The 16,506-nt window shown below is 38.6% G+C and overlaps 1 protein-coding gene across 1 annotated transcript; it reads right to left on the bottom strand.

Annotated features, from left to right (window-relative positions):
* Nucleotides 1-462: 462 nt before the first annotated feature.
* acer2 (alkaline ceramidase 2) lies at nucleotides 463-14,898 on the bottom strand. The gene is made up of 6 exons (XM_069167898.1): nucleotides 14,527-14,898; nucleotides 14,102-14,216; nucleotides 8,968-9,109; nucleotides 8,200-8,337; nucleotides 3,418-3,555; nucleotides 463-2,824 (listed from the first exon to the last, which is right to left on the bottom strand). Exons 1-6 carry the CDS (start codon nucleotides 14,788-14,790, stop codon nucleotides 2,638-2,640), a joined length of 984 nt encoding a protein of 327 aa, XP_069023999.1. The 5' UTR covers nucleotides 14,791-14,898; the 3' UTR covers nucleotides 463-2,637.
* Between the last annotated feature and the right edge of the window lie 1,608 nt (nucleotides 14,899-16,506).

The raw sequence follows: 16,506 nt of genomic DNA, 5'->3' as shown, positions 1-16,506 counted from the left end.
AATGATTTACAAAACCTATTGGATTATTTCATACTATCGTAATTATGTTTTGTCTGAACGAATTCATTATGTTTTATTTTTTATGTTTACATGGGACAGTTTGGGCTTCCTTTCCAGGATTTACAGTAACTGAAGTGAAGCAGATTGACACATCACATATTTTATTCAAGTGCTTAAAAAGGGGGGGGGGCTGTGGTGTTACTGTGTAATAATTCAATGAGAAATTAAATATTCTCGTTTAATTTTACTAAAATATGGTGATTGTTCTTTTGATAGTGCTGAGAAATAAAATGAGGTATGTGGAAAAACGTTGCCCCCTGCTGACAAAAACTGTCAACTGCATCATCGTGAGTAAAACTGCTGCATACACGAACGAGACATGAAGCTGCAAAATGTATAATTAACTGTGAAATATATGTGATGAATGAATTTTTCCAAGAGAAACACCAAACACCATTTTCTGAGTATTGACTTGGTTTATTGCATAAAATAAAATACTGATATTCTAATCTATTACAAATATTTGATTACAAAACAGGATAATTTATGAAAATAAATACTTCTGTGCAGTTTGTCTGTATTGTCAATGCAGGCAGAGAAACACTGAGATTTATATACATGTAAATTAATAAAAAGACATAACTCATGAAGTCATCGTTATCATAATCACATAGTCAAACGTCACAACACAGAGGCAGCATTTAACAGGCTGTTTACACAAAATCCTCAATCTGATGCTAATTCACTGATTTTAATCTCAAATTATGCATATTTTCCTTTTCTATGCATCATGCAAACAACCCACCATCATGGATCACCTGTACAATTCAACATGATTTGCAGCACAATGTAGGTATTCTTGGGATTTGTTCACCTTATCAATACTCACTAAAGTTTCTCCTGAAGATACATTTAAAAAAAAAAAAAAAAAAAAAAAGTTTGGCAATACAAAATTTTGTAATAATGCAATATCAAAGTCATTCACCGATTAATTTTGGCTGCACTTCCCTTACAAAAATATAAATTGTTTTTGGATTAAACAAAATACATAATGTTAAAAAATATCTGTCAATTTTGATCCTTCATTTGACCCTTCATGAGTGCCCAAGTTATTTTAGCAGTTTGAGTTTTCCCAGAACCCTCTGCAGGAGGACGGGAGTAAAATGATTTTAGTGACACAGCTTGAGGCAGTTTAGAAGAACATGTCCGACAAATGTTTGAGGTGAGAAAACTTTGGAGCACCTCATCTTTTAGAGCTAACATTTCACTTTGTAACAACCAGAAAACGTCCCTTTTACCCTATCTACAGAACATCTATTGTTTTTTATCTAATGACCGAAGCTAAATTAAGAGTTTTGGTTTTATGTCAGCAATATTCAAATCGCATTTGTCCCACTACTTTACCTGCCATTGATTTATCAATCCATACAATTTATAAACTGCTTTTCCTCTTTTAGTGTCTAAGAATGCAAAAGCGAAAACATCACAAATTTACAGAAACAATGCACCTCCATTGACCTTTGAAATCCATTGTCTTGTTTGATTAAGTTTGATCATATTTAGCACAAAGCCTAAAATACTCAATAATAACCCTGAAGAGAAGTTAAAAAGTTTAGATGTCTGGGTAAAAAATAGAAAGAATCCGCCATGAAAATCTTTCAGCGTTAAGAGCTGAACATTAGCAAACAAATAACTACAATTATACTGTTCTCAAATTATACGTGCACTTAGCCAAAGGCTAACCGTTCTTCATTTCACATGAAGGTTCTTTTTTAATTTTCCATCTTGTGTTTTGGCCAATATCAAGAAGTACCGTGTCGTTCAGCAACAAATGAACTATATTCTTTTCTTAGGTAAATAACTCTGTATTACATTGTTAGTTAACAAAATATATATACAGTAATATATTAAACACATTTCTTATCTACTATCCTGAACAACAACAGTAGCATGCTGAAAGTAAAACATAAGATATCGGTAACAAAAGGACGTCCATCGTGTTTCTGACATTTTCCATTAAAAGCCCGTCAAGACAGAGCACAGGGAGAGAACAGCCTGAGGCTTTGTGAAAATTACCTTCTTGTAATGTTTATGAGTGAGCTACACTGAGTGTACTAATACTGGCTAAGCAATATGAAGCTTTTATGCATTGTGCAGTAATCACAGTAGATCCAGTGCGTTATTGTTTTTAAATATGGTTTCATGATGGCCAGACTGCACCTATGAGATGCTATATTTATGCTTAGGAAGGCAACATGATGCTTTACGAGGTTTTCTGAAATACCATGAAGTGTACAAAATGGCTCAAATGCATAATACTAATACTTTCCCTCTTCAGAGATCACATGACCTCTCATGCAAAGCCTGAGATACGTTTGGAACACTGTAAAGGTTTCTTGGCTTTGTTATCATGATATTTAAAGAGTGACACGGTGTCAAGTTAGACAAATTTGAGACACTTTTTGTTCTTTGAAAGAGTTGCATAAACACTGCTGTATAACGTTGACCAGACTGGAAATGTGCATTACGTACATCCTCAAGAGCACCAATAGATGCAACCCGACTCAGAGACATGCTGGTGTATCTTGGTGTTAAAGTGTTGAAGCACAACTATCTGAGCAGTAAGCTTAGGTCACTTTAAGTCACCTTGATAGCAGACTTCTTGTGGACACAGAGTAAGGAAATATAGGGCACACCAATGAAGGCCCATTTCTCGTTGGGCCAAAACATGATGACGGGCCCTCGCTCCGGGGCCTCGGTGGCAACGTCAAAGTAGGCAAAGCACACACAACCCAAGTAGGAAGCCAGACAAATGAGGATGTGCCTGTAAAAGCAAGAAGAGTATGAATAAGCAGGACTGCCTGGGAAATAGTTCAGGTGCAGCTGTGAAAGATTAACATCGTCTCGAGTGCTAAAATCTATTATTAGATATTATTACAGATAAAGTTATTTTTGTCTGTAGTTTAAGTGTTTACAGTCTTGTTTTCTTAAAACAAGTCAGAAAGTCTCCCAGCGAAGTAAGAACATTTCTACTTTTCTATTATGCAAATCCCCTTGTTTCGGTTTTCTTCATTCCAGTGCAGTAATCTCCTTCAATCTTTCATTATTCAGAATCAAGACCGTCATGTCTGAATATATACACAAGCTGAGAGCAGGATGAAATAATGAAACTGCACTGAAACATTTACTCACTTGTTTCCAAAAAATAAGATTTGTAGGACCAGCTTATACATAGACAAGACAAAGTTGCGATTTTTTTTTTAAATGTAATCACAAAAGTTGTTCCAACAGGTTTAAATATGGAAAATATGTATTCATTATTCATGTTTATTAATTATATTTTAATGTCCCAAGATCACATATGTTGTCAATAAATAATAACATTGATTGTGTTTTCTGAGTTGGCTTTGAACGTACCAAGCACAGTGTAAGTAGGGAAAGTTGACAGATGACCACATTTCGCAGAATATCCTGTCACTGATCCAGCAGAGCAGAGCCAGCGCCCACCAGAACCCAGAGATCAGGCCCAGCTTGAACACACGTGGGTTTTCACACCTGCAATGACAGAGAAATGTGCACAGCTATGAAAACACAAATGGACACACAAGTTTTTACAACTCGTCTTCACTACATATACTGTTCATTCTTAATGCATATCAACATCAGCCTCAACATCATCAACCAGCCCCTAATAACGAATCACAGCACACCGTTTTCATCCTTCCAATGTGATTTCTGTGCTTAATCCGCAAATGTGCCAACCTTTGTGTGTATGCATTGTCTATACATGTTATTTTAATGCCATTAATAGCTACTCTAGTGAGAATTATCTCCACGTTGACACACCACTGACCTACAGACGCGTGCTTATCCAGAGTGCCACTCACAAACTATTCTTAGTCTTGTGCTCCTTAGACACACTGGTCACAGTTGAGGCAAACACCGAGTGCCAAGACAATGTCAGGCACATGAATGCCTGGCTATGATGATGCAGCAGCGTGGTCACGGTGACCGTTTGTCACCTCCCCTCATTTGATGAAGTCATACTATTTTATAAGCCTCTAATTTGAGTTTCCATTGTTTCCATTAGAGAGGAATGTTTCCAGAAGGCTCTTCAGCACAATAGGACATAGGTAAACAACAAACATCACTCAAGTGCTATGGACAATTTTAAGTGCTAGCCTAAAGCCAAGGAGTAGCAACAATGAGACAGCTCTGTTACGACAGAAAGTAAAATATAATTTCATTTTAAAGACAAATCGTTTGGGTTAATCAATCAGCTGTGCCCCCTCCCACAGATCAAGGCCGTCTGTGTGAATGTGGAAGTTATTCAGTTGAAAAAATATTAGTCTCAAATTGGTTCTGACATTGGCTTTAAGAAAAATAACATGAACGTAGTGCTTCTGACTGACCTCCCCCGTCTAGACCAAATGTTGTGTTCGGTTAACTTTTTGGCTCAAATTACTAGTTTGTCATTTGAATAATCAAACTCAATAATTTCCTGCACTGTAATCAGAAGAATCAATAAACCTAAGATTGTATAAATGTAAAATTTGGTCAAGTAAACCAAGCCAGCAAGAGCTACTGTATGTGGGGCAGCAGCTGATTGAGCTGTTCCCTGGTTCTCGGAGGGCTTGGGTGCTGTGGTAGTGGTGGGGGATAGTGGGCAGTGCTTTACATCATTACAATATTAATTTATAAATGCACTGTCTAAAAATAACAATCACCTTACATTGCTGCGAAAAAAAAACAGGAGCTACACCTCAGTGTCATAATGGCAGAAAAAATCTGCAAGGACATCTTCAGCGTTTTATTGGAAATTTACTTAAGTCAAATGTGTTACTTGGAGTGGATGCTTGGGGCTTTACTTTTCGTTTTTTCCTGCTCGAGCAACTGATAAAACATTCTGTTGAAAATCCTTCATTTGAAGGCTAAATGATAACTATATTTTAAAATAGAGCAGCTCTTAGTGGATTACTTTGGCCCAAACAATGAGATCCTTGTATACAGGCTACATTACAGTGTAACACAGGGTTAGTAACATGCCGCAGCAATGAAGGCTGTGTATGCTTTGAACTACAACCTGGATTTTTCTACATGTACCAGCAGCAACTGTTGATGAGCTACACTGGTAAATTGTCTTTGTTTGTCTTTGTGGACATAACTGGTCCACAAAGGAAGTGGCAAAAAAAAAAACAGTGTCACAACCATGTCATCAGCAACAGGAAGTACAAAAATAGATGGTCAATGATACAACTTCCCAGAGGGAAATTGGCCATTAAGTAGGCATTATTATTGTGGTATACTGTAAGTGTTTCAATTGATCCTTTTCACATGGGATAAAATCCTGATTGTGCATTGGGTAGTAGGCCAGTTTGCCTTAGTAACTTCATTTACATACATACTGCCCTGAGTCAGCCAACACCTCTTCCTGCCACCTAACATACACAGACAAAACCATCACCACACAGCCGGATATTTGGAATACTCTGAACATCAGCTCACTGATTAAAGAACTATTTGAGATAAGAAACAATACATGAAATGTGGATTTCTCCTTGGAGATAGTGTCAGTGATCATGAAGGACAGTTTAACTGTTGGAGGCAAAGATAAGCAAAGGAAAGGCCGAACTTTCTATCTGGGGTGGAGTCCGGCTGTGTCGCTTCTCTCACTCGAGTATATAGGATGGAAGTGGCTCCATTACATTCGTGACACAAATCCAGATACTTATTGAACGCAACACTGAAGATACAGCAGCTCTTGTCTTGTTATTGATGTCAATATCTTAATAGTTGTAAAGAGGTAATAAGAAACAGCTACTTATGATAATGACATACACATGGATGTTTCGAAGTTATTTTGGCTTATATTTATCTTTTGGCATTGTGCATCCTTTATTGGACAGGTTATGGCAGAAATACATGGTGAGTGGTAACATGCAACAAATGTCCATTTCCCCAGACAACCCTGCTTTGACTTTCAAAATAATTGTTTCTGCCACTGTCTGACTTGTATATAGTTTTGTTCTCTTGATGAACACAATCTTGTTCTCACAGATTGGAAATGATTTCCAAAAATATAAAATATTCTGAAATTGTAATAAACTAGCATTGACAAAAGAAAAATCCCTATTGAGAGAATTTTCTTCTGACCTGGGCACATTATATTAACGGTATTTCAATAGATGTCCCCTAAATGCCTAAAATACAGGCTATCAGTAGATGTTACAATTTACCAGTTCCCTAAACGCCTCCCATGCAGGCCATCATACACTAGCTAGGCGACTGTGCACAGAGAAGCCTCTGGTCCCCACCCAGTTGCTGCAGTGCACGCAATTCAGTCTCAAAAGTCAAGTGTGCTGTCAAAAATGTATTGGTTTGAAGAGTGAAATCAGAAGATTTACCTACGTTGAAACAGAGTGATTGTATATACCAGAGCAGGCCACAAGTAGAGCCTGAACATGGTAAACGCTGGGCTCTATTTTTTTTTATTTTGCTCTGCATAATTGTATTACAGTTTTATGTAATAATGGTGGATGGATATCTGATACAGTGGACATGTTGTTTTTGTTCAGCTGGAAGTGACTTGAATAGAGGTCAACAGTCATACTGTAAAAAAAAAAAGCAAACGACAACAGAATAGTTTGTTCTTTTAGAGCAGAAGTCCATCCATCAGGGCCAAAGGAATTCTCTCCCACTTAGCAGAACAAAAACAAGCAGCCTCCATTTATGACTGGCACTGGCAGTAATGTCGAGAATTATTAGCAGGAAGAACAATAGATGACTTAAAGTTTCAAAACGGTGGTGAGTAAGAGTTGTGGGAAACGGAAACAACAGCACACGCGTCCACATTACTGTGATGGCGGAAAGCATTAGAAACACAAACACACACAAAAGGGGCATGAAAGGCTTGTTGTGGTGTTTCCAGGAGCATTCCTTCACATCAAAAGTCCCTATAATTAACCTGGAACATGTCATCAGACACTGTGAGTGCAAAAGGTTAAAAGTGACATATTAATGTATGCAGACATTACGTCTTGACATTGTTTCACTTTTGTTCATAAACATAGCAGCAGCCGACCACATACATCATTACTGATGTTTTCTGCTGTTAATTTAAAATTAGTTTTGTTTGAAGTGTTTACTGAGTGCAGCTTTTTAGATCGCTAAACTGAAACAGGTTTTTATTTATAGGTGGGATTTAGCCTTTAGTAAATGTCTATGCCTGCTCAGTGTAACAGTTGTGTAATTAACTAACAAAGGCAAGGTTCATTTGCTAGTATATGACCTTATAAAGAGTTAAAGAGGTAATATAGAATATAGTCAATGTGCCTGATCGGTGAAATAATCATCATAATCATATAAACGAAACAAAGCAAAAGCATTTATAGACAACTGATTATTAATATCATTAACTACTTTTTCAAGTTAAGTTAGAGCTGGTGATGTTACAGTCACTTCTTGTTTGTGTACATTTTAAATTGATTTTGTATGAGTTTGCAAGGAAACGGTTTACAAATTATTAACAAAGTGAAAGAAGTTTTAATGGTGCAAATAGATTTGTAATAGAAAATCACTAGCTTGAAACTGGCCACAAAAAACTAAGAACAGAGAGGGCCTTATACTGTACCTAAAATTAGTAATGCATTTATGAACAGCTACCTAATCCCACAGTACAAACCAGTTGTAGAGAAAAAGCAAACACAACAATCAAACAAACAGCCCTCAGTCAATAGTCCTGATCCAGCAGAGTCTTACACAAGAAGATTACAATGTAAAACGGGTCATAAGTAACACCGTCACATAAAAACAAAACTAATAAAAAAATGACAAATTACTCAGACTGATAAACAGCTTTTTCATCAGAGTCAAAGGTAAAGTGAAGCAGGATTTGTAAGTAGAGCTCCACTCGGTGGGGGGGGATTCTGTAGCATCGTTGATTTTACAAGGTTTGTGTTGACTTTGAGGGAAGAAAAGCTACTGAGTTAGAAAAAAAACATTGTTATTTTGTAGCTGTAATTTTTTAAAAGTCCTGACTGAGGAAGAATGACTATCAGTTGAATTTTTACGTCCAATCTTCTTCCCATTAAAAAAAAATAGGAGCTGCTTGGTGACTGAAATAACAGCATTATATTGTAGGCCTGAACATTCACGTCTCCACTCATCCTTGCTGTTAAAAAAAACTGCCTTTCCACTAACCGTTTGAGCTCAGTGATGAGCAGAGCAGTGCAGGGGATGCCCAGAGTCATGAGAGACAGCGAGTTGATGACAGGTTTGACAAAGGCCAGCCCAGTGGTGATCCCCGACAAGATGCCAATGACCACTTTGAACCTTGACCTAGATGGAGAAGTGAAACGAGTCAGAGCAACGGAGAGACTCAAGCTCTTTCCAGAAATGCCTCTTGCACACTTAAAATATATATAACAAACAAGCATTCAGCTCAGCTGCAGATAAGCAAAGGCTGGGGAAAATAGTAAGCAGCCATGACGGCTCTGTGACAATGGAAAGAGAAGTAAAGACATGTGATGCAGCTTTGACTGTTGTCAGCTATCTCAGACAGGCCTATTATTAAACAGTAGAGTTACTGCAGTGGACACATCATGTGACAAACCAGTGGCCGACTGCACACATATAAGGCATAACATACTGAAGTAGATAAATGTTTGACTTGTGAAATTAACTCAGTGTGAAAATGTGGCAAATCTATATCACTGTCCATTTAGTATTTTAAAAATGTCTTTTATTTTGTGTAAGACAACCATGACTGAATCAGACGCCTCCAGCTGTCCATGTGTGAAGTCCAAACACTGAGCTAAATGTACGAATAAATTCTTCCTCTGAATTCACTGATCAGTTAAAGACATACAAGTCAGCTGCTGTCATGATAAGTTAAAGTGGTTGGACTAAGAGGTTTACCAGTTTTTAAAGGTGTATACTTTAATGTAAAAATCACACTAATCAACATACCGATCCCTCCTGAACATCCTTGGTAGGTATCTTTTGGGAAACCACATGGCAATGGCACACATGAGCACCCATAAAATGGCCAGCTCATCCAGCATTTGGCCAAGGAAGCTGAGGGTGGCATGAAAATAAGTTGATCCAATACCTGGGAGACAGAAAGAGACACAGAGGCACAAAGACTTTGTAAGAAAAGAGATTTAATGTGTGTTGAGGCTAAATAACTGTCCTTTAAAAAAGTAAAAGTATGTGTGACTGAATTTTATTTGTGTATCGCTGAAATGTTCTCACTTCCATTTCTAAAATTAGAAAAGTAATCAAATTTAAAACTGCAAGCAGTGATGTACGGGCCCTTGCACTCCGGCGCGCCGCCTCCCCGAAGCCGCCTCTCCCCGAAGCCGCCTCCCCGACGTGCAGCGCGCGAGGGACCGCGTATACCCGCTTAAAGTTGCTATTTTTGTCTCGTTTCCTGTCTCCAGCAGGGGGCGCTGGCGAGCCGTTTGGCCACGCCGACTTGCAAAACACATCAGATGTATCATCTCACCATGCCGGACGTATGTCACTCGTTTCGTGAGGTTTCAAGCATCCGTTGACCTTTAACATCAACTTTCTGTGTCACGGCGAGCGAGCTGTGTGGCCACGACCACTCGCAAAACACATCAGATGTATCATCTCACTACGCAGGATGTATGTGACACGTTTCATGAGGTTTCAAGCATCCGTTGACCTTTAACATCAACTTCCTGTGTCATGGTGAGACATCCAACTTTGCCGCATCATCACGGCGACGCCCATTGACAAAGTCGAACGAATGTCTCAATATATCATCAACTACATGTTTAGGTTATTGTGACCCGACTTTAGGTTCAGGTGATCAACCAGCTCGACGTAGAATGTGAAAGTATGAAAAGTGTCATTTCCGGTGGCCAACAGGGGGCGCTATGACTATGAGCAACTATTACCCCACAGGGGTCTTCAGGGCGGGGCTGTTATCATTCCTGTGATGTTTGGAGAAGGTCGGTCCGTGTACATAAGATTTAAAGCAACTCATAGTTTCATGGCGAGACACTCCAAATGGCCGCCTCTTACGGGCACACGCATCGATGAAAACGAATTATTTTGATAACTTTTAATCCCAAACATGTTTTCTATCCATAGAACCTAAATTCAAGTCGGTCGGACAAAATCCCTCGGACTAGTTCGACAAAGTACAACGTGTTAGAATCGCCCAAAATGGCGACTAAATTCAAAATGGTGGACTTCCTCTCCAGTTGACGTAACGGTGCAATGTAACTTTTTTGTGCGTCTCAGTGTGATACACGTGTCCACCAGATTTCGTGAATTTAGGTAAATGTGGCCGCTGGGGCATCTCTGTAGGGGGCGCTCTCGAGCCGTTTGGCCGCGCCCACTCGCGACTCCACCAGAATACGAAATTTTTCGTCGGGAGACAAATGCGTATCCACTTTCATGAGTTTTTGAATATGATAAAGCTTCCAAAAAGGCAAATTACTTTACGTAAGAACTAAGAAGAAAAAGGAGAAGAAAAAGAACATTTTTACGAAATACAATAGGGCTTTCGCACCGATGCTCGGTGCGCGGGCCCTAACAATAACCAAGTGTCCCCTCTAAACAAGATCCGTACAAACAGATTATATAAATTATAAATTATATAGATTATATGCATTTTTGGAGCGTAAAATGTCCTCGTTTACCAAAAAGAAAAGCAGCTTAATGAGAAGTTAAAGGTCTCCTGCATGAGGATGCAGTCCACCCAAAGTTATTCTGTTGATCTACAGGTGGGAGTAATGTCCCAAGAAACGCAATGATGCACCAACAAAGATGTGGAAAAAAGAAAGTCGGCAAGCTCGTAAACATGCATGCAAACAATGTAGGCTCCAAACTATCATGGACATCAGCTTTGCAAACATTTTACAGGGAAGGAAATCCGTTCTTCATGTTTGTTCGAAGATACACTGAATGTAAACATAACTGTTTACAGGAAATCTCCTACGGGGTGCCTTCAATTACAAATAGCTGCTTGCAGAGAGGCATTACTGTGAGTTTGGAAACGCAGTGGAGGGCTGGATCAGTCGGTGCCGCCTTTGTTATCACGCTCCAGCAGACCTTATTTTATCAGCGTAGTCTGTTGTCATAACAGGCGCTGCAGGAGATTCCAGCATCTCAGCAGACTTCTTATCCAGAAGCGATGGCTGCTCCCAGTCAGAAGTTAATAATTGTGACAAGCTGTCAGTGTACTTGCAACATAACTCACAAAAAGAGGCAGACTCAACACTCTCACTGTCCGAGAAGGAAATGGCAACTATTTTACAAATTGATTGATTAAGTCGAGCCAAAAAAACATTCCAAAGTTCTGACTTTCAAATGAAAATATTAACTGGTTTTGTTAGTCTCGTATGACAGTAAACAGAAACTATAAGTATTTGAGTTTTTTGACTGCTAGCTCAACAAAACATTTGAAGTAGAGTTGAATTGATTAATCAATTAATTGATTAGTCAATCGTCTGAAAAATAATCTAGATCTGTTGTGATTATTGATAAATCCTTTCTGTCGCTTTTTAGGTAAAACTATTGAGGAAATGCCCCCCCAAAAAAAATCTTTCAATATTTTTGAAAATACGAAATAATTAATCAATTAACTGAACAATAATCAGAAGATTCATTCATAAGGAATATGATCATTGCAGAATTATTTTAAAAGTCATATCTGACTTTTTGAGTCTGTGACCGACATTTTTCTGTATTTTCAAATATTTTATAGAGCAAACAGCCAGTGCAGAAAGTATTGAGCACTGTGTTACATACACATTGCAGATTATTTTCTCATAGCAGGCGGTGCAGTAAACCTAAACTATACGAATAACTGTGTCCACACACACCAAAGGCCAAGGCCAAAGAAAAGCAGCTGAATGTTGTTTTCACACTGGAACCTATCGGCTCGTTTTTCTACTTGAGTCAAAGTTCATCCCAGCTTCAGACACAGGACAAGCAATGAAACCATGTGACCACTTGTTAGCACTGTTTCTGTGCTTTAACAGTGTGATGGTTGCTAAAACTGGATGCAGTCAGAGTTAAAAGGAAGGCATTTGTGGTATGGAACCAGAAATGTTGGGCGTCAAATAGGCTCCAACGAGTCAACAAAACAAGACGGACTGCTTAAATTTCCCTTGAAAATGGATCACTGCTTTGGCACTCAGGTGTTTGACAGGATTTGACAGGAGACATGGGACTGCTCTGCACACACAGACAATATTAACAAAAAGTTCCACAGTCCAGTTTGAGAATAAATGACCTACACACACGTGTCACATCTGACCCACAGCTCAGTGTCCTGTTGCTAACATTTATTCAAATCCTGTTCAACTGCTACTCCGTTTTTTTGTGATATGCAGAGGTCACCTTTCAGGAATGGAGGCGGGGGTGGGAATTGTCAGGTTATCTTTGCTGACAGTGCAACCTGAGTGTTTTGAGAACAGCACTGAGGGAACGAGGCTCTGTAATCTCTCCGGGACTGTGCTACTATTTACATACAGCAGCACCATTTGACCCTCGTGTTGTCCTCGGGTCAAAATGACCCGTAGCTGTGTTCAACCAAGGTCTATTTTATTTCTGTATTTTCATATTTTTTGGGATCATTGGTCATCATTCTTTAAAGAAACCCTCACAGCCTCCTTGTCACCAATGATCCCAAAAAATATGAAAATAAAATAGAACTTGGTTGAACACAGCTGCGGGTCATTTTGACCCAAGGACGACACGAGGGTTAAGACCTAAATACTGTGTCAACTCAAATTACCAGACTTGTACATACAACCAAGTTTTTTCTTTTTTCCAAAAAGGCTTAAGGGATTCAGGACAATCCAAAGTTATGACTAAGGACAGTGAAAGAAGCCACAGCTGAGAATACTGACTGATAGGTTTAAACAGCTTTTTCATCATTTTTTTTTTTTTTTTTTTTTTTTTTTTTTTTTTTCAAAAAACCAACCTCTCTTTCGGTCTATAAATTAATTTAATTAATTTAATTGAAAATGAAAAATATTATTAAAAATATTCAGTTTACTCTCATAATTAATGAGGAAAACCAACAAATATTCATAAATAAGAAGACAGAACTCGTAAAAGGATTCATAAACAATCACTTAAACAAATAATTCATGAACAAAATGATTTTCTTTTAAACAACTAATTGTTTAATTGACTGATGGAACTACACTCAGTAACCACTTAATTAGATACACTTCTGTTCAATACAATACAAGTGTTCTGCCATAAAGTCAAACTTTATTATGCATATACTGCTCCGTTCCTTTTTACACCGTCACCGTGGTGTTAGTAGTGGAGTTGTACTGGGGCTGTAAATAAGTATTATTTATTATCAATTATTATTATTGTTATCAACTAATGTGTTGCTTGTTTTCTCAAAGGAACCATTAATTATTTGTGCAGCCTAACATGTCTTGTGTTGTCCTGGCCGACAGTCCACAAACAAAAGATATTCAATTTATTACCATGGAGGACTGAAAGGAACCATAATATACATTTACATCTAAACAGCTGAAATTAGAGAATTTTTTTAATTTTTTTCATTTAAAAATGACTCAAAACAATCTGTCAACTATTTGACTAATCATAGCAGACCGCATTATACTCAAATGTATTTCTAATAGTCTGCCCTCCTCATGTAAGAAACAAAGTCATGTAGTGCAGCACAGTATGACCTTTAATAACCCCAAACATGCAGCCCAAGTCACTAAGAACTACAGTATATCCAGCAACAAGGAAAACAAGGAGTCGCAACAGATGGTATGACCTCCACATCAGGGAGTCAGTCTGGGATTACATGAAGAGACAGAAGACACTGAGGAGGGACAAATCAACAGAAAAGCTGTTCTCCAAGATGCCGAAAGCAACCTAAAGTAGGCTACAATAAAAAAAAAAAAAGTGAGTGCATGTTTACAGAAGAGAACTGGTGCTCTAAAGGTTTACTGTTTAATGCAGGATACTTTGTAGGTTAATGCATATAAACTACCGTTTCATCTTTTTGACAGCATCCTCCCTTCACTTGTCATGCATAAAACTATACATATGATAAAGATGAAGAGGTCAAGAGGTCAAAACTTACCAACCACCACTAGCAGAATCCAGATGAGGTAGATCCCACTGTTGAAATGTGTTGCATATTGGCGGAACAAACACATTAATATCGGAGGCAAAACGAAAAACAAAATGTTGCTGATCTGAAATGATAAACAAAAGGAAAAGCTGTGAGCAAAAAAAATCCATCACATCAGAGCCGGTCATGTGATTTAATGACAACTTGCTCGTCAAAAGCTGAAATGGTGAAAAGGAAAATCCTGCTGTTAACAATAAGCATCATAATGCTGAAGCAGCCACACTGTTCAGAATAACTCTAGAAGTTAACCTCAGACTACCATGAGAAAAGCAGAAGGAAAACAAAAGGCAGAGAAGCTGTGAGTGTAAACAGAACTGCATTATGCGAAACAACAACAACAAAAAAGCTCCCAAGTCCAGCGACTTCAAACCGACCGTGTTGTAAAATTCAGCGATGCTGGGGTAAATCAGGTAATTGCCTTCGCACCAGTCCACCTCGGAGCTGCCAGCCTGCAACTGGTCCCAGAAAATCAGATTAACGTCACTCATGTCTGGACTAGTTGTGTCGGAAGCAGACAGGCACTCCGGCGTCCGCGGAGGAAATGAATAACAACCGAGGAGGGAGACAGTCTTCCTATCTGTCGGCAAGTTGGCTACACGCTGTGTTTTAACACTGGAGACCTGACGCGCTTCGTGCATCTGAGCTTGTGAGAGAAATCGTTGCTGAGCTGCATTTTTCTGCCTGTCCTTCCACAAAGCCTTCTCCTCTCCTGCTCGTCGTGACGCGAAGCCTCGTCTACTGACAGCTGGAGTCAAAGAGTACTCACGCATTGCGAGAGGACTCCCTTCCGCCTGCTTCCGTTTTTGGTGAAACGTCTTCTTGGTCTTCTTCTTCTTCTTCTTCGTCTTCTTCTTCTTCTTCTTCTTTTGAGTTTTATGGCGGATGGTATCCAGCGAAAGGTGCATTACCGCCACCTACTGTATTGGAGTGTGGACCAGAGTTACCTGTCCCCTTACAGAAAAGAAAAAAAGAAAAAAAGGTTGTACCAATTGGGTGAACTAAATTCGTTTACTCAATCCTGTTTTTTTTTAAGTATTGCAATACACTTCCTGCCCCTAAGGTTAATGCATCTTTTTAATAAAGTTGCTCAGCTCCCAGCTGCCTCTTTAACCTGTCTCGCTCCAGTGTGAATTTCTGGCAATAACAATTGATATGATCTACAGATTCTGGTATTTTGCAGTCCTCACATAGTCCTGTCGGGTGTTTATTTATTAATTGCACTGTTTTATTAAGCCTTGTGTGTCCAACCCTAAGTCTGGTGAATATGTTTTGTCCGTGGTGCTTCTTCTGGATGTCCTCACTATGCCAACTTCTTTTTGAATATCATAAAGTTGTCTTCCTGTGTCTCCTGAGTCCCAACTGTGCTGCCATTCCTTAACAATGTTTCTTTTGATTATTGATTTAACTTCTGCTTTGCTGAATAAAATGTCTGTGCTGTGCTGACACTCCAAAGCTTGTTTTGCTAATTTATCTGCTCTTTCGCTTCCTTTTATCCCCCTGCGTGCAGTCACCCACGTAACATTTTTATGGTGGTTTGACAAAACTTTGGCTGAACAATAATGCAGGCTACTCTAAGGATTTATTGGCCACAGCGGCATTGCAGTTAACAGCAGGACAGGAGGATTTGCACGGCCCTGGACAAAATCAAACTACAGCGTTCAAACAGGTGGTGGATGCTGTGGTGGTCCAGTCTCTCAACCTATAGTCATCTTTGTTGTAATGTGATCTTGTTATAAAAAAGTAATAAAAGGCCTGTTTTCACACTAAAAATTAAGAATTTTCAGATGCTGCTGACATGTATTTTATAAAGATTATTGCATTAGTGAAAGGCTGTGGTCGTGTTTATTAATCTGGGCAACTGTGCAAGTATTTGTAATTCGGCATGTAGCCTATATGCGGAGTTTGAAGGATTTTTCTTGGACTGAAATGGGATGATAATTATCTTCATCTCAGCCTTTATACTCTCTGGCACCCTCTGGCTGGCTGGATAGATAATCCCCTCCTGTGGATTGTTTTAAATGCCTCCACTGTGATAACCATTGAGAGATTGAATTTGTTAGTTAATGTCATTTTTTTTCCTTCCTTTCTTTTGTCCATATCTTTAGCTTCCCATCCTTCTTGTGCAGGTTTTTCCAAATCTTACATTTATTTATGTTTATATGACAACGGACAAATAAATGAATAAATAAATAGGTAGGTAGGTAGGTAGGTATATACTTTATTAATCCCCGAGGGGACATTTTTTAAATAAATAAATAGATAATTGCACCACAGATTTGTCTATTTGTCCACCAGTTTGATTTTTTTTTTGTATGTAAAATATACCCTTTCTTTAAAAACATGTTTTGTTAATT

Source organism: Embiotoca jacksoni, unplaced genomic scaffold (assembly GCF_022577435.1).
Source record: "Embiotoca jacksoni isolate LCO1_2020_lvr unplaced genomic scaffold, fEmbJac1.0.p SCAF_4, whole genome shotgun sequence".
Classification (NCBI taxonomy): Eukaryota; Metazoa; Chordata; class Actinopteri; family Embiotocidae; genus Embiotoca; species Embiotoca jacksoni.
Note: the sequence above shows the minus strand (reverse complement) of the source record. Positions and strands in the feature narration are given on the sequence as shown.

Coding starts and splice junctions, on each gene's coding strand:
- acer2 (XM_069167898.1), bottom strand. CDS start 14,790: ATGCACGAAGCGCGTCAGGTCTCCAGTGTTAAAACACAGCGTGTAGCC. Junction 8,338..8,967: donor AGGATGTTCAGGAGGGATCG/GTATGTTGATTA, acceptor TTCTCCATCTAG/GTCAAGGTTCAAAGTGGTCA. Junction 2,825..3,417: donor CCCTACTTACACTGTGCTTG/GTACGTTCAAAG, acceptor TTGCTTTTACAG/GCACATCCTCATTTGTCTGG.